General features: G+C 43.2%; 2 protein-coding genes across 4 annotated transcripts in view; both read right to left on the minus strand.

The window, feature by feature from the left end:
* Positions 1–15,698, minus strand: part of LOC124041640 (rho GTPase-activating protein 12-like) — a 144,832-nt gene extending 129,134 nt beyond the window's left edge. For 2 of the 3 annotated variants that reach the window (XM_046359453.1, XM_046359452.1), the window contains exon 1: positions 15,498–15,698. The gene's annotated coding sequence lies outside the window, so the exon portion shown is untranslated. The remainder of the gene's footprint in view (positions 1–15,497) is intronic. The other variant, XM_046359454.1, reaches the window with a different exon arrangement.
* A 5,799-nt stretch (positions 15,699–21,497) lies between these two features.
* Positions 21,498–26,281, minus strand: part of LOC124041641 (kinesin-1 heavy chain-like) — a 31,041-nt gene continuing 26,257 nt past the window's right edge. Inside the window, exons 22-24 of the mRNA XM_046359455.1 lie at positions 25,737–25,953; positions 25,300–25,435; positions 21,498–22,936 (exon numbers count right to left, since the gene is read on the minus strand). Coding sequence (XP_046215411.1) covers positions 22,930–22,936; positions 25,300–25,435; positions 25,737–25,953 — 360 coding nt within the window. The 3' untranslated portion in view covers positions 21,498–22,929. The remainder of the gene's footprint in view (positions 22,937–25,299; positions 25,436–25,736; positions 25,954–26,281) is intronic.

Here is a 26,281-nt window from a genome sequence, read left to right on the forward strand (position 1 = left end):
ACACACACCATGTAAGCACGAGTTGACAATAATTGACTATTTCTGACTGCTGTCAGACACATTCATTATATTTCCATTATTACTTTTGGTGCTTATGATGATGTTAAGGCTACTGATGATTTCATCATTTGACCGTGCGTCTTGGTGGTTGGGGTATTATATTTTTTGTAGCTATTAAAATAAGATGTTACCGTGTTCCAACACATATGCTTTCTGTTTCATAGTTGTAACAAAGGCACTCCATGAACAAAATTGATTTAACACTTGAATTAATATATATTTTTTGTTTTTACATAACCTACAGTAACAAACTACTGAAAATGTTATTTTGTTATAATATATATATGTATATATATAGTGCCTTGCGAAAGTATTCAGCCCCCTTGAACTTTGCGACCTTTTGCCACATTTCAGGCTTCAAACATAAAGATATAAAACTGTATATTTTGTTAAGAATCAACAACAAGTGGGACACAATCATGAAGTGGAACAACATTTATTGGATATTTCAAACTTTTTTAACACATGGAGAGCACAGCCCTCCATGTGCTCGCCAGAGGTAGCCTGACTGCCATTAGGTACCGAGATGAGATCCTCAGACCCCTTGTGAGACCATATGCTGGTGCGGTTGACCCTGGGTTCCTCCTAATGCAAGACAATGCTAGACCTCATGTGGCTGGAGTGTGTCAGCAGTTCCTGCAAGAGGAAGGCATTGATGCTATGGACTGGCCCGCCCGTTCCCCAGAACTGAATCCAATTGAGCACATCTGGGACATCATGTCTTGCTCCATCCAACAACGCCATGTTGCACCACAGACTGTCCAGGAGTTGGCGGATGCTTTAGTCGAGGTCTAGGAGGAGATCCCTCAGGAGACCATCCGTCACCTCATCAGGAGCATGCCCAGGCGTTGTAGGGAAGTCATACAGGCACGTGTGAGCCACACACACTACTGAGCCTCATTTTGACTTGTTTTAAGGACATTACATCAAAGTTGGATCAGCCTAGTAGTGTGGTTTTCCTCTTTCATTTTGAGTGTGACTCCAAATCCAGACCTCCATGGGTTGATACATTTGATTTCCATTGATCATTTTTGTGTGATTGTGTTGTCAGCACATTTAACTATGTAAAGAAAAAAGTATTTAATAAAACATTTTCATTCATTCAGATCTAGGATGTGTTATTTTAGTGTTCCCTTTATTATTTTGAGCAGTATATATATATATATATATTCTAATGTCGCCCATGACCTTCATAAACTCAAATTATAATTTTTTAAATGTAGCCTATTAATTACACTTAAATTACACTTAAAATGTTGTAGTCAGAATGACTGCTCATTAACTTGAAGGGGGGCAATCTATTTCAATTTAATTAGGGTCCCATGGGAAACACTGACAAACACTTTGGTTCCAACTGTCACAAATATCTCCTCCCTTACTTTTTCATTCGTCATGCCAAACAAAATAGCATTCCAAGTGTCCACTCTATTCCAACCATAAAATGATCATTCTATTTCTACGATTCCAACAATTTACCAAAGTGTTTTGATGTATAAATCGGAAGTCAAATCTAAAATCCCAATATTTGGTACAAAAGTCACATTTTTTGCCCATGTCGTGCAGTCCTAACAGATAGGCCTATTTAGTTTGGCTAGGCATCTCAGGCTAGACATTCACAGTCAGCCAGCCAAAAGTATAGGATCTAGTCACAAAACCTTTAATACAGTGGTATCCCATATAATATTTAAACCATAACTCATTGCAATAAGCTAACATTTGACATCCCAGGCTAGACATTCACACAACTGGCCCAGGGAAGTAGAGTCAGTAAACATATTTGAATTTTCCCAACAACCAAACCCCAAAACCCTATGCCACCCTAGTGGCAACCCAAGAGATTAATTTAAAAAACATAGCTCACTGCGATGTCAAAACATCTAGAAATGTTAGGTTAATGGGAAAAAAATGTGCTCATTCAAGAAGGGGGAATTGTTTGTGATTTGATCAGCCTAAGGCCATTGCTTATTTGCTGTGCCTCAGAAAGTTGTTTCACGTAGGCTTAGGCAACAGTATTGGGATACATTCTACCATCCAACTTTAACCAGGCAATTAGGAATCTTTCAACACAAAAGCATGACCGTCACCATCTTAAATCCGTCATCGCACAAACACGGTTTCATTGCTCTCACATTTCCAGGCGAACACCAAACAATCCTTTTCAAAAACATTGGTTTTGAGTCGCCTAATTACTGGGGTCTTAAGAAAAGGGTTCCCACAGAACGACCACAGCGAGCCAAACTGCCTTGTGTATTTATACCCTGGCTCCACACAGTGTGCAAACGCCCAGACAGAGGCCACAGAGAGAGTGACTTTAAAACTCATCTAAAAACGGCTCAAAAAGGGCCACCAATTTAGTGGCCTTGCCCTGGGGGTTGAAGAGTCTGCACTGAAATTAGAAGGTTGGGGGTTTGGTCAAGTCATACCAAAGACTTCAAAATGTGACCCGATGTCTCTACGACAGACTAGTGTACAGTCCTGGGGGTGACTTGTACATCAAGCTGTCTCACACTACATAACCAGGAGATAAGATCCTGCCCAACGGGCCGTTCTACCTCGGACGAGCTTCCTGAAGGAGTCCTAAAAGCAGAACTTCCGTAACCAACCTCACCAACACCCACGGTCTCCTCTCTTCCTAGGCTACTGTTACCGTGGCTAACCAAGCATCGAGGTGGCTCAGTCAGTGAAGACAAACTCCTTACCAGATGATCTGCGTGCCTAGCGACAATGCCTAGGGCCTAGGCCTGTAGCTTTACTCACCTATTTTTGTGGACAGGGCCTGCCCTATTGTGTAGGCAAAAGACTAACGGGTCTGCTCTGGAGACTGGACGCTGCTCATAAGACGCATGCAGTGTTTTGTACATGAAGCACATCGTTTGGAGACAGAAGGTGTGTTTAACAAACAGCACAGAGTTATCTATTCTCATCCAGCAGCATGAAGATTTAACCCTCATAATTCATTACCACTGAACACTTCAGATGGATCCCAAAACACATCCCAGAGGAAAAAAGCCAGAGAGAGGATCCAAATCAACAAGGATAAACGCAGAGTCCCATGGGCAATTTAAATGCAAACTCAATACGCTAATGCAACGTGGTAAGAATATTGTTTTATGAATCACAATTCACTGCGCCAAGGCTGCATCCCAAATATATATATATATATATATACAGTGCCTTGCGAAAGTATTCGGCCCCCTTGAACTTTGCGACCTTTTGCCATATTTCAGGCTTCAAACAAAGATATAAAACTGTATTTTTTTGTGAAGAATCAACAACAAGTGGGACACAATCATGAAGTGGAACGACATTTATTGGATATTTCAAACTTTTTTAACAAATCAAAAACTGAAAAATTGGGCGTGCAAAATTATTCAGCCCCTTTACTTTCAGTGCAGCAAACTCTCTCCAGAAGTTCAGTGAGGATCTCTGAATGATCCAATGTTGACCTAAATGACTAATGATGATAAATACAATCCACCTGTGTGTAATCAAGTCTCCGTATAAATGCACCTGCACTGTGATAGTCTCAGAGGTCCGTTAAAAGCACAGAGAGCATCATGAAGAACAAGGAACACACCAGGCAGGTCTGAAATACTGTTGTGAAGAAGTTTAAAGCTGGATTTGGATACAAAAAGTTTTCCCAAGCTTTAAACATCCCAAGGAGCACTGTGCAAGCGATAATATTGAAATGGAAGGAGTATCAGAACACTGCAAATCTACCAAGACCTGGCCGTCCCTCTAAACTTTCAGCTCATACAAGGAGAAGACTGATCAGAGATGCAGCCAAGAGGCCCATGATCACTCTGGATGAACTGCAGAGATCTACAGCTGAGGTGGGAGACTCTGTCCATAGGACAACAATCAGTTGTATATTGCACAAATCTGGCCTTTATGGAAGAGTGGCAAGAAGAAAGCCATTTCTTAAAGATATCCATAAAAAGTGTCGTTTAAAGTTTGCCACAAGCCACCTGGGAGATACACCAAACATGTGGAAGAAGGTGCTCTGGTCAGATGAAACCAAAATTGAACTTTTTGGCAACAATGCAAAATGTTTATGTTTGGCATAAAAGCAACACAGCTCATCACCCTGAACACAACATCCCCACTGTCAAACGTGGTGGTGGCAGCATCATGGTTTGGGCCTGCTTTTCTTCAGCAGGGACAGGGAAGATGGTTCAAATTGATGGGAAGATGGATGGAGCCAAATACAGGACCATTTTGGAAGAAAACCTGATGGAGTCTGCAAAAGACCTGAGACTGGGACGGAGATTTGTCTTCCAACAAGCAAAAAGTGGCGCTACAAAGTATTAACTTAAGGGGGCTGAATAATTTTGCACGCCCAATTTCAGTTTTTGATTTGTTAAAAAAGTTTGAAATATCCAATAAATGTCGTTCCACTTCATAATTGTGTCCCACTTGTTGTTGATTCTTCTCAAAAGAATACAGTTTTATATCTTTATGTTTGAAGCCTGAAATGTGGCAAAAGGTCGCAAAGTTCAATGGGGCCGAATACTTTCGCATGGCACTGTATATATTTTGGGCAGATCGAACTCTATTTTGGTGGCCTCTGGTACATTCTAATGGCTTAATGCCATCTGAAATACACAGCTAAATTATTGAATACTTTAAACGACTACCTGCCAGATTGGTAAAATGCGTTGTGACACTTTTTATTACAATTATTGAAAATGTAGTGTATTAGTTGTTTTGGATATCGCCTAGGCCCACAGTATATGATGAGGGTTATTTTCTAAGTCAAATTAAACCCGTCTTCCAGATGAAAGTCATATGTACAGTTTTACTGCAAGATATACACTACAGGTCAAAGGGGAAAGAACGCATTCAAGGTTGTTTTTTTAAACTGTTTTCTACATTGTAGAATTATAGTGAACATCAAAAATATGAAATAACACATATCAAATCATGTAGTAACCAAAAACAAGTGTTCAACAAATCCAAATGTTATATTTGAGATTCTTCAAATAGCCACCCTTTGCCTTGATGACAGCTTTGCTTTTCAATTAACAGGTGTGGCTTCCTAAAATTACATTTGTATTAGAATTGATTTCCTTCTTAATGTGTTTGAGCCAATAAGTTGTGTTGTGACAAGGTGGGGGGAATATACAGAAGACAGCCCTATTTGGTAAAAAAACAGCAAGCGCTATGATGAAACTGGCTGTCATGAGGTCCACCACAGGAATGGAAGACCCAGAGTAACCTCTGCTGCAGAGGAGAAGTTCATTAGAGTTAACTGCACCTCAGATGCAGCCCAAATAAATGCTTCACAGAGTTCAAGTAAACAGACACACCTCAACATCAACTGTTCAGAGGAGAATGTGTGAGTCAGGCCTTCATGGTTGAATTGCTGCAAAGAAACCACAACTAAAGGACACCAATAATAATAAGAGATTTGCTTGGGGCAAGAAACATGAGCAATGGACATTAGACCGGTGGAAATTTGGTCCTTTGGTCTGGAGTCCAAATCGGAGATTTTTGGTTCCAAACACTGTGTCTTTGTGAGATGCGGTGTGGGTAAACGGATGATCTCCGCATGTGTATTTCCCACCGTAAAGCATGGAGGAGGTGTGATGGTGCTTTGCTGGTGACACTATCTGTGATTTATTTAGAATTCAAGGCACACTTAACCAGCATGGCTACCACAGCATTCTTCAGCGATACGACATCCCATCTGGTTTGGGCTTAGTGGGACTATCATTCGTTTTTCAACAGGACAATGACCCAACACACCTCCAGGCTGTGTAAGAGCTATATTTGACCAAGAAGGAGAGTGATGGAGTGCGGCATCAGATGACCTGGCCTCCACAATCCCCTGACCTCATCCAAAATGACAGGTGTCTGTCCTGTCAATAAATCACTAGGAGATGCATATCGTTCATTCTAAAGGGAAAAGGCTATACAGACTTTTCTGACAAGCAAAATTAAATGAAAAGATGCCTGAAGTGAAGTGGAAAACTCTGCTAACTCCAGTGGGATTAACCCTTCCTAATAGGAACACCTCAGCCATAACACCATCCCAGGATTACTACATTACTGTACATGGGCCATGGCTAAAAATCCCACCAGTCATCAACTGTTTACATAATGTGAAATCTGAGCCAATAGGGCTGTTCTAAAGTATTGCACTACATAGGGCAGTGTTTCCCAACCCTGGTCCCAGAGTACCCCCAACAGTACACATTTCTATTGTAACCCTGGACAAGCACACCTGATTCAACTAGTCATCAAGCCCTCAATGAGTTAAATGAGGTGTGTTTGTTTAGGGCTACAACGGGAATGTGTACTGTCAGGGGTACCCGAGGACCAGGTTTGGGAAACACCGACACAGGGAATAGGGTGCCATTTGGGACAGAGCCTGGGTCTGTCTGATTGCCTGCATCTCTTCCAGACAGACTGTTGAGCAGAGGACTCCTGATTCGGGTGGCCAGAATGACGGGAAGACGGAGAAGCTCTATTTCTATATAATCCCCATCTAATTCTGAGGAGACAATCGAAAGTAGCCAGGACAAGACCCCAGTCTCTTCCAGCAACCTTGAGGCTTTTCAAGAGCCTCTGACAAGTAAACATTTGTATTATTCTTAGAAAGTGGCAATGCATACTTTAGGGATTTTTTCTTATTTTTCTTCCTTCTATAGGCTATTACAACAATTAAATAGAAACTGTCGGTCCTTGATTTTTTTTTTAAATGTCTTTAAAAGTCTTGAACCCTCTATAGGTTTTGCAAATGAAAGATAAAATCACTTAATTTCTCAAAATACACTCTTGGCTGTCATTTACACCCAATGTGACGTGCTCCTGAGAACTTCACGTTGGTGCTCATGGGTCCTTTTCGATGGAAATGCCCATATAGCATACCTTACAATAAAATATTCTCTAAAACAGTACAGTAAAACTACTCTGCAATAAGAGTTGGATTTCTAAACCAGATGAGTTCTCAAATAGCAGCTGCCCAATACCACAATGTCGGATGCGTCGGGATATAAGGTATGGAGAATGATAGAAATAGAATGTTTGACTTTCAAATACTAAATGTTCAGTGAAGGCATATTTAGGTCGTTTAAATTATTAACTTTCCTACTAACATTCTAAAAGTTGACAGTGTCAAACAAAATCTTGCCAATCCATTCATTATTCTACCATGACTGAGTACGATACATGTTTTCCATAATGTACGTTATATGCATATATATTGAACAAAAATATAAACGCAGCGTGTAAAGTGTTGGTTGCATTTTTCATGAACTGAAATAAGTGATTGCAGAGATGTTCCATATGCACAAAACGCTTATTTCCCTCAAATGTTGTGCACAAATTTGTTTACATCCCTGTTAGTGAGCATTTCTACTTTGCCAAGATAATCCATTCACCTGACACATGTGGCATATCAAAAAGCTGATTAACAGCATGAGCATTACACAGATGCACCTTGTGCTGGGGACAATAACAGGCCACTCAAATTTGCAGTTTTGTCATGCCACAGATGTCTCAAGTTGAGGGAGCATGCAATTGGCATGCTGACTGCAGGAATATCCACCAGAGCTTTTGCCAGAGAATTGAAAGCTGCCAACAAAATCGCTTTAGAGAATTTGACAGTACGTCCAACCGGCTTCACAACCACGAGTAACCACACCAGCTCAGGACCTCCACATCCGGCATCTTCACCTGCGAGATCATCCGAGACCAGCCAGTTTATGAAACCGAGGAGTATTTATGTCCGTAATAAAGCCCTTTTGTGGGGAAGAACTCATTCTGATAGGCTGGGCCTGGCTCCCAAGTGGTTGTGCCTAAGCCCTCCCAGGCACACCCAAGACTGCACACCCATGGCTGCGCCCTGCCCAGTCAGGTGAAATCTGTTGATTATTTATTTAAATACTATTATTGAACCTTTATTTAAGTAGGCAAGTTAGTTAAGAACAAATTCTTATTTAAAATGACGGCCTAATCCGGCCAAACCCGGACGACGCTGAGCCAATTGTGCGCCGCCCTATGGGACTCCCAATCACAGCCAGATGTGATACAGCCTGGATTCAAACCAGCTATTATAGTGACGCCTCTTGCACAGAGATGCAGTGCCTTAGGGCCTAATGAATTTATTTCAATTGACTGATTTCTTTATATGAACTGTACAATGTTTCATGTTGTGTTTATATTTTTGTTCAGTACACATTCGAGCAAAGAACACCATCACAAACAGTGTTTCACCATTTACTGAGTACCAAGACAAATAGCAAGGGTGTCTCAGGCAGTATTAAAAGTACTAAATAGTATCTAAATATAGTGTAACCTACCACTCAATATATCAAGCAGGGCCTGAAACTAACTTTTTGGTCCACCAGCCATTGTGGCAGGTAGATGTACCAGCCACTAGTTTTTTCACCAGCCCAGGGATCTCAAGCTGCTGGAGTCGTCAGTGACGGTGGAAGTAGTGCACAACTTTTTGGAGCTGACGCCGACTCCTGTGGTGGAAGGACTCTTGCTCAAACTCCCAAAACACGCTGAAACGAATGCGCACGCATGTGCACACCACCTCATTATTGCAGAGTCCTACTAGGAATACTGCATTTGCATTCTAGCGGACTGACATGAGCATGATGCTGCCCATTTGCTCATCAACTTAGCCTATAAAAGGCCTATTTTTGTTTGAATACAGAAGGTGATGTGTAGGAACTATAATAGTTTCAGATATGTCTGCTGTGCGCAGCCTTGACAGGTCTCATGGGAGGATGCGGCACACTATGCTGATAAGCCTATTCTTTACCATGTTAAAGCCCTATTTCGGATGCCCTACTTTGTCATCTATAGGACATCAACAGCCAGACAGGATTTCATTAAATAAGCTATATACTCAATACTTTTGGTGCATTTCACAATGTTCAACTTCAATTCACTGGCACTATGAAGAATAGCTTAGCCATACTCATTGATAGCCTAATATATACTTTTGGTGAATTTACGCAACACGAGAAATTGCGAAATACAAATTATCAAAACATGGAATATATTCTATGCGCACAATTCCGACTGTCTGCCCGATCCGCTCTCTCTCGCTGGCTTGCCTTCTCTTTCCCTTGACTATGTAAAACGCTAGTGTGTTTGGTCTTCAGACTGTTGCGTGTAGAATAGCTCAGCCTATTGATAGCCCCGAATTTAGTGAACTTGTGCAAGACATTGGAAGCAAAGAAATTGCGAGATATCGCAATGCTGTAGCCTATACATCTTTATGATAACCGATGCAAGGTTCTGACTGTCTGCCTGGTGGCCGCCATGCCGCTCCCCTCTCTCGTTAGCTCGATCTTTCTTTGCTGTGAAAGATGCAAGAGTTTGTGTTCTTGAAGAACCCACGGCAATTTGTTTCCTCCGTAGCAAAAACACTGAATCTTGGGAGTCGATTCTTGTAGAGTTGACTCCCCACCACTAAACATTGAGAGAGAATCTGATTAGTAACTTGGCAGTTGAAGCAAACTCAAACATTGAAAAACAACCTCGCTGGTGAACAAATGTAAATAGTTAAGAAACACAAGAATAAAGTCCCACTAGTAGACTTAAGTAAAATGTACCAACTTTTCCGGCTGTGCGCAGCGCTTCTAAAAATGTATCTGCAGCATCCCCAGCCAGACAGTGTCGCGTAAGGTGGGATATATTTGGATTCATAGCGTTGTGTGATTAGCTACCAGCTATGAAACAAAACAACAGAAACACATTGCTATAAAATGTGCTCATACTTGACTTCTATTCACAAATGTGAGTGAAACGCTTGCACTGTGGAACACAGGAGGATGGAGGCACATTAGTTGGGGAGGACAGGCTCGTGGTAACAACTGGGGTTTGATGCCATTCCAGACATTACCTCCTCCTGGCAGGTGTTCATTTTAGGCCTTGATATCAAGTGCCGTGCCACAGTGCGGCAGTCCAGAAATGCCAAAAGCCTGGGCCTCTGGAGACTGAGCTGTCAACAACGTATGCTTCACTATTCCCCCTTCTCTCAAGGAGCATGTGTGTGCCAAGACCCGTAGGCTTCTCTGAAGGAGCATGTGTGTGCCAAGACCCGTAGGCTTCTCTCAAGGAGCATGTGTGTGCCAAGACCCGTAGGCTTCTCTCAAGGAGCATGTGTGTGCCAAGACCCGTAGGCTTCTCTCAAGGAGCATGTGTGTGCCAAGACCCATAGGCTTCTCTCAAGGAGCATGTGTGTGCCAAGACCCATAGGCTTCTCTCAAGGAGCATGTGTGTGCCAAGACCCATAGGCTTCTCTCAAGGAGCATGTGTGTGCCAAGACCCATTGGCTTCTCTCAAGGAGCATGTGTGTGCCAAGACCCGTAGGCTTCTCTCAAGGAGCATGTGTGTGCCAAGACCCATAGGCTTCTCTCAAGGAGCATGTGTGTGCCAAGACCCATAGGCTTCTCTCAAGGAGCATGTTGTGCCAAGACCCATAGGCTTCTCTCAAGGAGCATGTGTGTGCCAAGACCCATAGGCTTCTCTCAAGGAGCATGTGTGTGCCAAGACCCATAGGCTTCTCTCAAGGAGCATGTGTGTGCCAAGACCCATAGGCTTCTCTCAAGGAGCATGTGTGTGCCAAGACCCATAGGCTTCTCTCAAGGAGCATGTGTGTGCCAAGACCCATAGGCTTCTCTCAAGGAGCATGTGTGTGCCAAGACCCGTAGGCTTCTCTCAAGGAGCATGTGTGTGCCAAGACCCGTAGGCTTCTCTCAAGGAGCATGTGTGTGCCAAGACCCGTAGGCTTCTCTCAAGGAGCATGTGTGTGCCAAGACCCGTAGGCTTCTCTCAAGGAGCATGTGTGTGCCAAGACCCGTAGGCTTCTCTCAAGGAGCATGTGTGTGCCAAGATCCGTAGGCTTCTCTCAAGGAGCATGTGTGTGCCAAGATCCGTAGGCTTCTCTCAAGGAGCATGTGTGTGCCAAGACCCGTAGGCTTCTCTCAAGGAGCATGTGTGTGCCAAGACCCGTAGGCTTCTCTCAAGGAGCATGTGTGTGCCAAGACCCGTAGGCTTCTCTCAAGGAGCATGTGTGTGCCAAGACCCGTAGGCTTCTCTCAAGGAGCATGTGTGTGCCAAGACCCGTAGGATTCTCTCAAGGAGCATGTGTGTGCCAAGACCCGTAGGCTTCTCTCAAGGAGCATGTGTGTGCCAAGACCCGTAGGCTTCTCTCAAGGAGCATGTGTGTGCCAAGACCCGTAGGCTTCTCTCAAGGAGCATGTGTGTGCCAAGACCCATAGGCTTCTCTCAAGGAGCATGTGTGTGCCAAGACCCATAGGCTTCTCTCAAGGAGCATGTGTGTGCCAAGAACCATAGGCTTCTCGAAAGGATTCCACCCTGGTAAACAATGCATCTGACCGAGACATCTATAGAGAGAGACAAGTGCCTTAGCAGAACACAATAGAAAGCTTGTGTGGTCCAGAGACGAGAACTCTCATCTACGTCAAAAGCCTGGGCTCCTGACGGGGAGAGTAGAATTGTCACCACTGCATTTTACAGTAAAATAATTTGTCACCAGTCGAACTGATTCTACATTGAATGGAGTGTCCGAGATGCTCAAACAAGCATGTGTATCTGTAGTTGGCGTTCTTCAACTCTAAAAACGCACTAGACTGAGTAAGACAAAACCCACAAACAAAAGACAACAGGCAAATGCGTATGCGGTCCCAATGTCTAAATAGTGACTGCAGGGCTAGTTGAAACTGCAGGTAGGATTGTTCTCCTCACAGGTGAGTGATTCAGCCCATGCTTGGTGAATAGCACTTGGTTGATCTCTGGGAGCAGGACACGAGAGAGCTGAATAGATCATGAGAGACAAAAGTGATAATCAAATAAAATTATCGCAGCAAAATAATTAGTTTGTGAGCTAGAAAATTAACATCCCGACAGTCTGAGGCAGGGAGCTCTGCAATCATCCTACTCAAACTATTGTCAAGGATAATGTGGCATTTCTTATTTGTCAGTATGAATGAAATTAGTTGGTCCTGCCTTGATGACTGTATGACCTTTACACTACTGGTCCTACAGATTTTTATGGTCTTAAAAGGATCGGACCCCTTTTTTCAATTTTCACCTAAAATGACATACCCAAATCTAACTGCCTGTAGCTCAGGCATTGAAGCAAGGACATGCATATTCTTGATACCATTTGAAAGGACACACTTTGAAGTTTGTGGAAATGTGAAATTAATGTAGGAGAATATAATACATGAGATCTGGTAAAAGATAGTACCAAGAAAAAAAACATTTTGTTGTTTTTTGTGCCATCATCTTTGAAATGCAATAGAAAGGCCATAATGTACTGTTCCAACCAAGGCGCAATTTAGATTTTGGCCACTAGATGAGAGCAGTGTATGTGCAAAGTTTTAGACTGATCCAATGTACCATTGCATTTTTGTTCAAAATGTTGTATCAAGACTGCCCAAATGTGCCTAATTGGTTTATTAATACATTTTCAAGTTCATAACTGTGGCACTCTCCTCAAACAATAGCATGGTATTATTTCACTGTAATAGTTACTGTAAATTGGACAGTGCAGTTAGATTAACAAGAATGTAAGCTTTCTGCGCATATCAGATGTCTATGTCCTGGGAATATTTACAACCTCATGCTAATCACATTAGCCTACGTTAGCTCAACCATCCCACGGGGAGGACACCGATCCTGTAGATCGGTGTGTGTCCCGTTTCTTGTCCCGGAATGGCAAGCTAACTCGTGATGAAGCGATCTGCTTCTGCTAGCTATTAACAGACCTACTTGTAACTAAATAGCAAGCTAGTTACATTACGAAGGTTTCTGTGTTCTAAGTTGGGAGTCATTTTACAGCTCGCATTGATGGTATCACGTTTCTATAAATGAAAAAGTTAACTAGATTACAAATAAATAAGACTACCAGATAGCAGTTGGTCTGACAGATCTCTCTCTCGAGCCGTCGCCAGCTGTCTACTACCTTTGGCATGGATAACATGATTGCCAGACGTGATCAGCAGAGATAGTACACAAGTTTGGATTAGTTTACAGTTTAGTACTCGACTGCATTTGCCTGTCCAGTTAGCGAACAAAACAAGTATTATTTCGTCGCAAGAATTGACGTTGCCAACAAACAGAAATATGCTCAGAAGAAATAAATACACACAATGTAAAAAGCAGCTCCTCCCTCGATAGATCATCTCAGATGTATGTGGCAATGCACTGCCATTTGGCACGCAGCATGTTGGCAGTACTTGCTGGGACTTGTAGTGCAGTGTATCACAGGCGGTATGAAAGCGGGACAAAATGAATTGACAACCCAAATCATTGCAAGGGCCGGATAGAGATGTGTCAGGCATTGTGTTTGACACAGTGCCTTAAGGGATAGTGTGACATTTTGGCAATTAAGCCCCTTTTTTTCTATTTACCCAATCAGACGAACTCATGGATACCATCTCTGCGTGGAGTTAAGGTAGTTTCTGGAACCATTGCCAACTAGTGTTAGTGCAATGACTGAAAGTCTACAGCAACAGCTAGCATGCTAATTGCCAAAATGTCACATTATCCCTTTACCACGTCTGGTTTTGATCTGTCTGCTCACTACAGAGCGCTAATACCCACTGAGGCACAGAACTGCATTTGAAATGCCATTTCTGGTTCTTGTGATAATGAGGCCCTTTAGTACACGCCCTATGTTCCTCCAGGAACAAAGATGGCATAAGTACAATGAGGTGTTGGATGGGATAGGATTGGGAGGGGCAGTTTCAATGGCACTGACTGAATACAAAGTGTCACTAGCTACAGGACAGAAGTCAGGCCGAGTTAGGAGTGATGGAACTCTGTGTTTGCATCCCAAATGGCACCCTATTCCCAATATAGTGCACTACTTTTGACGAGGGCCCGGTGTTTTCATCTAATGAGCAATGGGCTACATGGACTGGAATGGAGAATCTGCCACTGTCAGCACGCCACTTAGCTACTCTCCCTCCCTCACAGATAATAAGGCATTGACTGAGGAAGTAACATCGACATCAGCTACTTTTACTGAAGGTTATTTCAATAGGCCTACACACTTGACTGCTGCTGTACTGCTGTTTAAGATGCCTTTATTTTAGAACCTGTCAATGATGCTGCATTCACTTATTTACAGAATGGAAAGAGACAGACACCAAGGTAAGGAGATATAAAAGAACTTGGAAACTAACACCGGGATTATTGAGGAAACCTTCAAGGGTAAAAGAAGACACAGATCCTGGACTAAAATACACAGAGGGCATGGTGATGCTATTGCAATGCTGTAACTAATCTTGTCCCAGGCCAGCCCCACTCTAGCAATTGAGGCTGGAGATGAGGTTATGCTGTAATCAGGGCAATTCCACAGTAACAGATTGATGCTGAGACTCCGATTTTTTTCCACTTTAAAATGTCAAAACAAAAAACAATGATTGCAAAGTTAAACAGCTTTATTTACAAGGACTACTTCAAACAATTTCCACAGAACACTTTATAAAAACCCAATCACCCTGCAAATGCAAAGTTTGGTAACAGAATGAAGGTCAGTGCCAATGCATAGCTTCCTGGAATATTTCTGCCTCTCTTCTCTCAACCTAGTCTCAGAGCAAAACGTAATATATTTGACTAAATCCATGCCACATCATTTAATATGATATGTTACTTTACGTTGGCATTACACTGGCCTACTAAAGTTATAGTGGTCATACAATATAATACAAGTTGTATGACATAGTATCCTATGTCTGGATCACATTTGACCCGTTTAGCATGATATATTATGTTTGACTGCTTTAGTATATAGTAAGTTAGAAACTAACCTTAACCCTTGAATCTAACATCCTAAGTTCCTAATTAGCTAAAAAAATGTGACCTTTGAGGTATACGCCCAACCAACCACCCTCCTTTAATTTTTGCCTTACTTAGCAACCTACTGTCCATACCAAACAAACTTATTTGAGTGTCTCGGATTTACATTTATGTAACGTGTAGTCAATGTAATGCAACCTAACAGAAGTAACAGTGTACTAAATGAAGTGACACGGATTTTAGTAAAATATAATAGGTTTTGCTGAGACCAGGCTGCATTTCTCCATAGGTAACTACAGCTAGCTAGGTGGTGTAAGGGGAAACGAGTCTCAACATTCTCATTTTCACATTCCAGGGCACGAAATAAGCAACTCTACCTGGTTTGTGTTTACCTCCTAGGTACATGGTCAATATTTCCAAGCTCTCACCTAACCAGTAATTTACTTGTCGACAATCTAACGACCAGTGTCTTGTGCCGTGAAACGGCGTCAAAACAGGTTGATTCTAACTCCAGAAAATTGGGTAATTTTCCTAGCTGAAAACAAATACATTTGTGAAAAGACGCACTAACATTAACTATGGTTGCTAAATAAGACCTTTCACTATATCCTGGGAAAAGACACAAATCAGACTTGACATACCTTTTCTTCTGGCGGTGAAAATCCTTGTTTTGTAAAACTAAGCACTTGTGATGAGGGTAAAACGTTAATTCCATAAACTTTTCTTCCTTCACCTCCCCGTCAGCCCAACACTGAAGTCACACCACTGGTAGCAGCACAACACACATTTTCTCCACCTCGTTTCCACTTCTCCCTGACGTTCCCGCTGGTGCTCGCTCCCGCTTTTGCCTGCCTGCAAACTTCGCTACCACTCAAGACAGCCCGCAACCTTTTTCGAGGGAGAGAGCAGTGATGGGGTACTGCCACCTTGTGGCAGACGGGAAAACGTCTCCAAACACCTGTAGTCCCAGCCTGGTCTCATAGACTAGACGTAACATAATAGACGTAACATAGTCTATTTAAACCCGGGACACTCAAATTAATATATGTTACCTTTGGTAGGGTTATGTAAGATAGATGGTTACTTAAGGCAAAAACAAAAGTAGGGTGGCTCGGCATTTAGCCGAAAGTTTGTGAGTTTGAATCTTGAATGAAATGTTTTATTTTATTGAACATTTATTTAACTAGGCAAGTCAGTTAAGAACACATTCTTATTTACAATTGTTGCCTACCAAAAGGCCTCCTGCAGGGACGGGGGCCTGGGATTAAAAAATAATAATACATTAAATATAGGACAAAACCCACATCACAACAAGAGAGAAAACACAACACTACATAAAGAGACCTAAAACAACAACATAGCAAGGCAGCAACATGACAGCACAGCATGGTAGCAGCACAAAACATGGTACAAACATTATTGAGCAGTCAACAGCACAAATGTCAAGAAGGAAAAGACAACAATACATCACACAAAGCAGCCACAACTGTCAGTAAAAGTGTCCATGATTGAGTCTTTGAGTGTAGAGATTGAGATTAAACTGTCCAGTTTGAGTGTTTGTTGCAGCTCGTTCCAGTCGCTAGCTGCAGCGAACTACACTGCTCAAAAAAATAAAGGGAACACTAAAATAGCACATCCTAGATCTGAATGAATGAAATATTCTTATGAAATCCTTTTTTCTTTACATAGCTGAATGTGCTGACAACAAAATCACACCTAAATTATCAATGGAAATCAAATTTATCAACCCATGGAGGTCTGGATTTGGAGTCACAATCCAAATTAAAGTGGAAAACCACACTACAGGCTGATCCAACTTTGATGTAATGTCCTTAAAACAAGTCTAAATGAGGCTCCGTAGTGTGTGTGGCCTCCATGTGCCTGTATGACCTCCCTACAACGCCTGGGCATGCTCCTGATGAGGTGGCGGATAGTCTCCTGAGGGATCTCCTCCCAGACCTGGACTAAAGCATCCGCCAACTCCTGGACAGTCTATGGTGCAACATGGCGTTGGTGGATGGAGCGAGACATGATGTCCCAGATGTGCTCAATTGGATTCAGGTCTGGTGAATGGGCGGGCCAGTCCATAGCATCAATGCCTTCCTCTTGCAGGAACTGCTGACACACTCCAGCCACATGAGGTCTAGCATTGTCTTGCATTAGGAGGAACCCAGGGCCAACCGCACCAGCATATGGTCTCACAAGGGGTCTGAGGATCTCATCTCGGTACCTAATGGCAGTCAGGCTACCTCTGGCGAGCACATGGAGGGCTGTGCGGCCCCCAAAGAAATGCCACCCCACACCATGACTAACCCACCGCCAAACCGGTCATGCTGGAGGATGTTGCAGGCAGCAGTTCTCCACGGCGTCTCCAGACTGTCACATGTGCTCAGTGTGAACCTGCTTTCATCTGTGAAGAGCACAGGGCGCCAGTGGCGAATTTGCCAATCTTGGTGTTCTCTGGCAAATGCCAAACATCCTGCACGGTGTTGGGCTGTAAGCACAACCCCCACCTGTGGACGTCAGGCCCTCATACCACCATCATGGAGTCTGTTTCTGACTGTTTGAGCAGACATGCACATTTGTGGCCTGCTGGAGGTCATTTTGCAGGGCTCTGGCAGTGCTCCTCCCGCTCCTCCTTGCACAAAGGTGGAGGTAGCGGTCCTGCTGCTGGGTTGTTGCACTCCTACGTCCTCCTCCACGTCTCCTGATTTTCTGGCCTGTCTCCTGGTAGCGCCTCCATGCTCTGGACACTACGCTGACAGACACAGCAAACCTTCTTGCCACAGCTCGCATTGATGTGCCATCCTGGATGAGTTGGACGACCTGAGCCACTTGTGTGGGTTGTAGACTCCGTCTCATGTTACCACTAGAGTGAAAGCACCGCCAACATTCAAAAGTGACCAAAACATCAGCCATGAAGCATAGGAACTGAGAAGTGGTCTGTGGTCACCACCTATAGAACCACTCCTTTATTGGGGGTGTCTTGCTAATTGCCTATAATTTCCACCTGTTGTCTATGCCATTTGCATAACAGCATATGAAATGTATTGTCAATCAGTGTTGCTTCCTAAGTGGACAGTTTGATTTCACAGAAGTGTGATTGACTTGGAGTTACATTGTGTTGTTTACGTGTTCCCTTTATTTTTTTGAGCAGTGTAAGAAGAGGAGCGACCCAGGGATGTGTGTGCTTTGGGGACCTTTAACATAATGTGACTGGCAGAACGGGTGTTGTATGTGGAGGATGAGGGCTGCAGTAGATATCTCAGAGAGGGGCAGTGAGGTCTAAGAGGGTTTTTATAAATAAGCATCAACCAATGGGTCTTGCGACAGGTATACAGAGATGACCAGTTTACAGAGTATAGAGTGTAGTGATGTGTCCTATAAGGAGCATTGGTGGCAAATCTGATGGCCGTATGGTAAAGAACTTCTAACCGCTCGAGAGCACCCTTACCTGCCGATCTATAAATGATGTCTCTGTAATCTAGCATGGGTAGGATGGTCTTCTGAATCAGGGTTAGTTTGGCAGCTGGGGTGAGTGAAAGAGGAGCGATTACGATAGAGGAAACCAAGTCTAGATTTAACTTTAGCCTGCAGCTTTGATATGTGCTGAGAGAAGGACAGAGCACAGTCTAGCTATACTCCCAAGTACTTGTATGAGGTGACTACCTCAATCTCTAAACCCTCAAAGGTAGTAATAACACCTGTGGGAAGAGGGGCATTCTTCTTACCAAACCACATGTCCTTTGTTTTGGACGTGTTCAGAACAAGGTTAAAGGTAGAGAAAGCTTGTTGGACATTAAGAAAGCTTTGTTGTAGAGCATTTAACACAAAATCCAGGGAGGGGCAAGCTGAGTATAAGACTGTATCATCTGCATATAAATGGATGAGAGAGCTTCCTACTGCCTGAGCTATGTTGTTGATGTAAATTGAGAAGAGTGTGGGGCCAAGGATCGAGCCTTGGGGTACTCCCTTGGTTGACAGGCAGTGGCTGAGACAGCAGATTTTCTGACTTTATAGACTGGAGAGGTAGTTAGCAAACCAGGCCAAAGACCCCTCAGAGACACCAATACTCCTTAGCCGGCCCACAAGAATGGAATGGTCAACCGTATCAAAAGCTTTGGCCAAGTCAATGAAAATACCAGCACAATATTGCTTAGAATCAAGGGCAATGGTGACGTCAGTGAGGACCTTTAAGGTTGCAGTGACACATTCGTAACCTGAGCCGGAAACCAGATTGTAAACCCGAGATAATACTATAGACATCAAGAAAGCCAGTCAGTTGATTATTGACATGTTTTTCCATGACTTTTGATAAACAGGGCAAAATAGAAATAGGCCTATAACAGTTAGGATCAGCTTGATCTCCCCTTTAAATAAAAGGACAAACTGTGGCTGCCTTCCAAGCAATGGGAACCTCCCCAGAAAGGCTTGGCGATGATAGGGACAGCAACCTTAAAGAAGAAAGGGTGTAAACATTCTGACCCAGATGTTTTTTGGGGGTCAAGTTTAAGGAGCTCCTTTAGCACCTCAGACTCAGTGACCGCCTGCAGGGAGAAACTTTGTAGCGGGCAGGGGAAAAGGAGGGAGAAGCATCGGGGCGGGTCGCATTAGAAGGGGTGGGAGATGAGGAAATGTTGGACAGGCAAGGAGGCATGGCTGAGTCAAATAGGAATCCTGACTTAAGGAAGTGGTGATTAAAGAGCTCAGCCATGTGCCTCTGGTCAGTAACAACACATCATCAACATTAAGGGACATGGGAAGCTATGAGGAGGAGGGTTTATTCTCCAGGTCTTTAACCGTTTTCCAGAACTTCTTGGGGTTAGACCCACAGAGAGAGAAATGCTCCTTAAAGTAACTAACTTTGGCAACAGACAACTTTACAATTTTAGATCATTAGCAACTTTTCAACTACTTACTACTTTTTAGCTACTTTGCAACTACTTAGCATGTTAGCTAACCCTTTCCCTAAACCTTGTAGCTAGCCCTTCCCCTAACACTAACCTTAACCCTAACCTCTAGCCTAGCTAATGTTAGCCAGCTAGCTAGAATTCGTTAACATATCGTACATTTTGAAAATTCGTAACACATTGTACATTTTGCAAATTCGTAATACATTGTAAGCTTTGCACATTCCTTACATATAATACAAAATGAGTGATGGACATCAACAAATGATTACATACCGTTCGAAACACAACATATCACACAAAATGGGTGTACAGAATAACATGAAATGCTCTGAAACCAGGTTGGTGTTCGCTGCAGTAATGTCAAGTATGGCTACAGCACTCAAAGCTACTGTTCACACAGTAAATCAGATCTCAATATTTATTGCCGGATTCTTTTCATTGTCACATGCAAGAATACATTTTGACACAGAAAGATAGAATCTATCTATCAAGGTTACACCCCATTACAACTGGAATTCTCAGTGGTATGAACAATATAACAAAGATGGTATAATGCAAAATTGGCAACATCCGGTTACTTTTATCATTTTCAATATCAGACACAATAGAATCTAGATCACCTCCACAGGGGCGTCTCTAGTGGGGGTGCAGGGCAGGGCATTTCCCTCCCAAAAGTGATTGTTTGCCAGCCCAAATTACTACGCTTGAGTCATGTTAACCGCTCGAGTCCTATTACCTCATAAATAGCCAACAAATGTCTGTCTACCCACCCAGAAATATCATCCTAGAACTTGCCATGCACTCCATAAGAAAGTTTGAATGAGACCGAATGAGTCGAGCACTGAATTAGACTGACACCGGGTAGGTTTTTCTCAGAATGATTTAATCACACATACATTTACATCATGCAGTCAATCCAAAATGGTGATATCATTCGACTTTGAACATCCCCTCTACCTCTTCCCCAGGTCGCTATGGTTCCGTCCCAAATGGCACCCTATTCCCTATGCAGTCAGAAGTAGTGCACTACATAAGAAATAGGGTGTCATTTGGGATGTATCCTAGAAATGATCCAGTACCTTTTTCCATTGATGGAATCCTTATCTGTCAATTAGAAATTTAAGTAACTATTACACAGTAATAAAGTGGCTACGCTTTTCTTTAGAATCAAATGCAAACAAATGAATTTGGTAAACATCATGGACAAATGGTTGTTGTTCTTTTTCTGTACTTCTCCATTTCATATCCATTAAATTGATGGAGTACAGTGGAACCCTGGCAGGTAAGGATAGGGTACTATGCACTTTGAAGACCACGTTGCAAAGTGTTCACTGTTCAAATGGTTACAAAGATGAAAACTTGACAGACATTGTCCTGTCAAAGGTATAGGCTACCTACCTCTCCCAAACTAGCCTCTAATAGCAGAAAAGTATGGTTTACAGCCCCAAAAGTTACCATAGGTTGGAGTGTTTTCTAACCCTGTTTAAGGTTTAAACTTTACATGAAGTGCTATTTTATGTCAAATCCTTCCAAAACAACAAAAGTTCATAACATAAAACTCCAACTGTGGCTGCAGACTATTAAAAAGACTCTGGTCACACCTAACAGTATATCATTGGTATATAATATTGTACTCACAAGATGTCAGTGTTTTTGTTTCATGCTGGCCTACAATCACAGCAACAGCAAATGCTTCAGACTTTACACAAAATGACATAAAAACAAGGGTTGGAGAGACATTTTACTCTCACATAGGAACAATAATTGAAGGGGATTCGGGAAGAAAACAACAAACGCAAGAAGACAACAAGTGTAAAATGTATAAAATCCTTGGCTCCTGATTACAACTTCGATAATTAATAAACCACTTTCCAAGATGCTTTGGGATAGGTCTGAAACGGCACCGTATTCACTATGTAGTCTTGACCAGGGCCCATAGGGCTGTGCCATTTCAGACCCAGACTAGTTAACCAGCAGACTGAACCCGACCAATCCCCTTCCTAGCCAAAGGCCCCCTGCTTAATGAAAAGAGGGTGATTTTGGAAAAGTCAGAGCCTACCTTTATCGATTCCCAATATCAATTTAAAACAGAGGCCCACCTAAATGTATGTACTTCACTCGTCTTGACATTACTGGTGGTGGGGGGTGGGGGCACAGAAAGGAGCCCATTGATCAAAGTACTATAAACACTTACGTTACAAAATAAAATGTTAAAAACAACCACCAGCCAATGGTTTGTTCAGAGGAGGTCAGGGCAAAAACGGTGAGTGGATGAGAGGACCTAGCTGGCTAGGACCAGCGTGTGTGTGCCATCTATGTGCGCCCAATGGCCAGACAGATAAATAACATCCGAACCGTACAGACATTTGGGACGCAGGCATGAAAGCTCCTCTTTCCTACTCGCATCCTTTTAATGTGGTCACCGCGCCAAGTATGTGTCGCTTTATCTTCCTTACAGTAAAAACAATGGCCATCACAGGTACTCTGTAATTACATCAATCTGAACTGGAATCACACCTCTTGGCATTTCAAAGCCAAACACCTCTTAAGGAAGCATGTGCCATATTACATATGTACAACAGGACAGCAGTGCGGTTCAAACCTTTCAAGAAGCATGTCAAATCTATTGATAGAAAGAAGTGTGGTACAACCAGTATAATAATAATAATAATAATAATGTACAAGAGATTAGCCTACGAATGTTTGCGGTATCAAGGATCAACATTTATATTTACTGTGTTTCAGTCACCTTTTCTTTTTCTCTCATCTCTTTTGAAATCCCGGTTAGCGTACATTCACATTGGCACAGTGCAGACCAAACCTTAAGACATCAGAGATGACGACAAACTGTGCCACGAAAAACATAGCTACACATTCAAGTCAAAATGTAGTTCATTGCGCAAAGACTGCCCTCTGCAGTTGGTGGGCGTCTTGTTGTGTGTTTTGTATATTAAATTCATTTCGCTGTTGTTGTTTGTTCCGGAGAGAAGAAACATGAAGGTAGGTGGATCTGTACAGGGCAGGAATATTTATATATTTATATTAAAACTCCTCCCTCTCTCTAATATATAGCCTGCAGGAAGCCAATGGCTGTAATGGAATGACAGGTTGCCAGGGTGATATCCATCTGCATCTTCTGTGGTCATGTCCCCTCCCATCTTCAAATGCTTCAGATGTGAGAGGAGAAGAGGAAGAGAGCGAGGAATAGAGGGAAGTTGGAGAGGAAAGGAATAGAGGGAAGTTGGGGAGGAAAGGAATAGAGGGAAGTTGGGGAGGAAAGGAATAGAGGGAAGTTGGGGAGGAAAGGCAGAGGGAAGTTGGGGAGGAAAGGAATAGAGGGAAGTTGGGGAGGAAAGGAATAGAGGGAAGTTGGGAGGAAAGGAATAGAGGGAAGTTGGGGAGGAAAGGAATAGAGGGAAGTTGGGGAGGAAAGGAATAGAGGAAAGTTGGGGAGGAAAGGAATAGAGGAAAGTTGGGGAGGAAAGGAATAGAGGAAAGTTGGGGAAGAGAGGAAAAGAGGGAAGTTGGTCAGAGAGGAAAAGAGGGAAGTTGGTCAGAGAGGAAAAGAGGGAAGTTGGTCAGAGAGGAAAAGAGGGAAGTTGGTCAGAGAGGAAAAGAGAGAAGTTGGGGAAGAGAGGAAAAGAGAGAAGTTGGGGAAGAGAGGAAAAGAGAGAAGTTGGGGAAGAGAGGAAAAGAGAGAAGTTGGTCAGAGAGGAAAAGAGGGAAGTTGGTCAGAGAGGAAAAGAGGGAAGTTGGGGAAGAGAGGAAAAGAGGGAAGTTGGGGAAGAGAGGAAAAGAGGGAAGTTGGGGAAGAGAGGAAAAGAGGGAAGTTGGTCAGAGAGAAAAAGAGAAGGTAGGGAGTAGAGAGAGAGAGGGAAGGTAGGGAGAGAAAGAGAGGGGGGGACTGTTAGTCTTACAAGACATGGGTGACATCTACCAACACAAAATGTTACTGGCATCTCCCAAGAGAGAACTAATCTGGCATGTTAGATGTACATGTGGTAATAAGATTTTAGAAAACATTAGCAGGGGTTAGCAAAAAACAAACATGACTCATCAGAGGATCCATGCTAGCCACCAGAAAAGTCAAGGCCATTCAACTACACAGCAGTTTTCTTCAGAGCTCTACTATTTAGAATCTGTTAACACAGGTCAATTACAGTAGAAAATTGACCCATTAAAAACTCCCAAGCCCTGTGGTTAGCTGCCTCTCAAACAGGCCCATTCATACTAAGCGTGTTATGGGCATCATCCTTGCCTCCTCCGGCCATAGAGGTACCGGTCAGTCTCACTTGTGTATCAGATCCGGTCTCTACTCTAGCCATCTGACCTATGTGGTATGGAGGGGGTCATCAGAATTACTACACTGCATTCACTATAATATATACAGTCAGTTGCCAGTTTATTAGGTACACCACCCCGTTCTAAAAAAAATGGTTTGCTCCTACAAACAGTGAGTTATGTGGCTGTGGCTTGCTATATATAGACGAAAGACAGGCATTCAGTTACTGTTCAATTGAACGTTCAAATGAGCAAAACGTGTGATCTGAGCTACTTTGAGTGTGGTAAGATCATCAGTGCCAGGAGCGCGGTTCCATTACCTCAGAAACGTCTGGCCTCCTGTGCCTTTCACGTACGACAGTGTCTAGGGTTTTACCAAAATGGTGTAACAAACAAACAAACATCCAGTCAGCCGCAGTCTTTTTGGCGAAAACAGCTTGTTGATGAGAGGTCGAAGGAGAACGGCAAGAATGGTGCAAGCTAACAGGCGGGCCACCAACAGGCAAATAACAGTACAACAGTGGTGTGCAGAACGGCATCTCGGAACGCACCATTCGTTGGATGGGCTAATGCAGCAGACGACCACACTGGTTCCACTCATATCAGCTGAAAACAACAAGAAGTAACTCCAGTGGGCACGTGGTCCCCAACACTGGACAATTGAGGAGTGGAAAAACATTGCCTGGTCCAACGAATCACAGTTCCTGTTGCGTCATGTTGATGGAAGAGTCAGGATTTGCCGTAAACAGCACGACTTCATGGGCCCATCCTGCCTGGTGTCAACGGTACAGGCTGGTGGTGGTTGTGTAATATTGTTGGGATAGTTTTCCTGGCACACATTAGGTCCCTTGACACCAATTCAGAAATGGTTCAACACCCCAAAGAATTCAGGCTGTTCTGGAGGCAGGGGGGGTCCGACCTGGTACTAGATGGGTGTACCTAATAAACTGGCCACTGTGTGTATATGCCATATAAAATACAATTTTATCCAAAGCAACTTGCAGTAGTGCGTGCCTACATTTTTGTATGGGGGGCAGCGGTGGGACACAAACCCACGATCCTGGCATTGACTGCAAGCACCATGGTCTACCAACTGAACCACACAGGCCCTGAACACATTACTACACTGCATCAACTCTTTTAGATATATGGGAGAAGTCGAAATGATCCCCATGTTGGGAGTTATGGATCAAACTTGTGTTTCTCATCATATTCTACAGTATATTTTTCCCATTAGTCAGTCACTCACTTCTTGTCTGGCTTCATGCCTCCTCCTCCCCTGATGGCCACAGCCTGGCTGTTCTGGTAGAAACCCCCTCCACCGCGGTTCACGTTGGGGTGGGTGGGGGACGCCACTGGAGGCTGGCCAGGACGAATGGGTTTGGCTGTGGAGGGGGGCAGAGGAACACAACAGTCAAGGAACGGCATGCATTTATGTACTGAATAACGTTCAAGGATCAAGTTTATTAAGCCATTTGTAGGTATTGGAATACATATATTGCAATGTGTTTTGTATGAGCTCAAAAACAATAAAAACATAAGTCACACACAAGGCAGTCAATGTAAAAGCAGTAAACAAAAATATATGCTAGAGGAACTCAGTTTAGGAATTAGCATCCATTTATATACTGAATATCCAACCATACATTAACCACCAGGATTACAGCAGTGTGTATCTTCCCTCACCGATCTGAGCAGAGTGGCCCCTCCTGGCCATGTTCTTAGCCCTGACGGCATCTTTGATGCGGTCCACCTCCTGCTGGTAGCGTTTGCGGTCGCGTGCGGCGTTCTCTTTGGCCTCCTTCAGCGCCGACTCCAGGGCCTTGACCCGCTCAGCCGTAGCGCGCAGACGCTTCTCCAGTTTAGGAAGCTCACAGCGCAGGTCTGCATTATCACGTACCAGCTGAGAGGGAGAGAGAGGTTTGACAAATTAGCCATCTCCAAAAACTAGAGTTGGTATGATTTCAGTGTGTTTGGGTCTACTTGTTGGTATGATTTCAGTGTGTTTGGGTCTACTTGTTGGTATGATTTCAGTGTGTTTGGGTCTACTTGTTGGTATGATTTCAGTGTGTTTGGGTCTACTTGTTGGTATGATTTCAGTGTGTTTGGGTCTACTTGTTGGTATGATTGCAGTGTGTTTGGGTCTACTTGTTGGTATGATTTCAGTGTGTTTGGGTCTACTTGTTGGTATGATTTCAGTGTGTTTGGGTCTACTTGTTGGTATGATTTCA

Source organism: Oncorhynchus gorbuscha, linkage group LG08 (assembly GCF_021184085.1).
Source record: "Oncorhynchus gorbuscha isolate QuinsamMale2020 ecotype Even-year linkage group LG08, OgorEven_v1.0, whole genome shotgun sequence".
NCBI classification, from domain to species: Eukaryota; Metazoa; Chordata; class Actinopteri; order Salmoniformes; family Salmonidae; genus Oncorhynchus; species Oncorhynchus gorbuscha.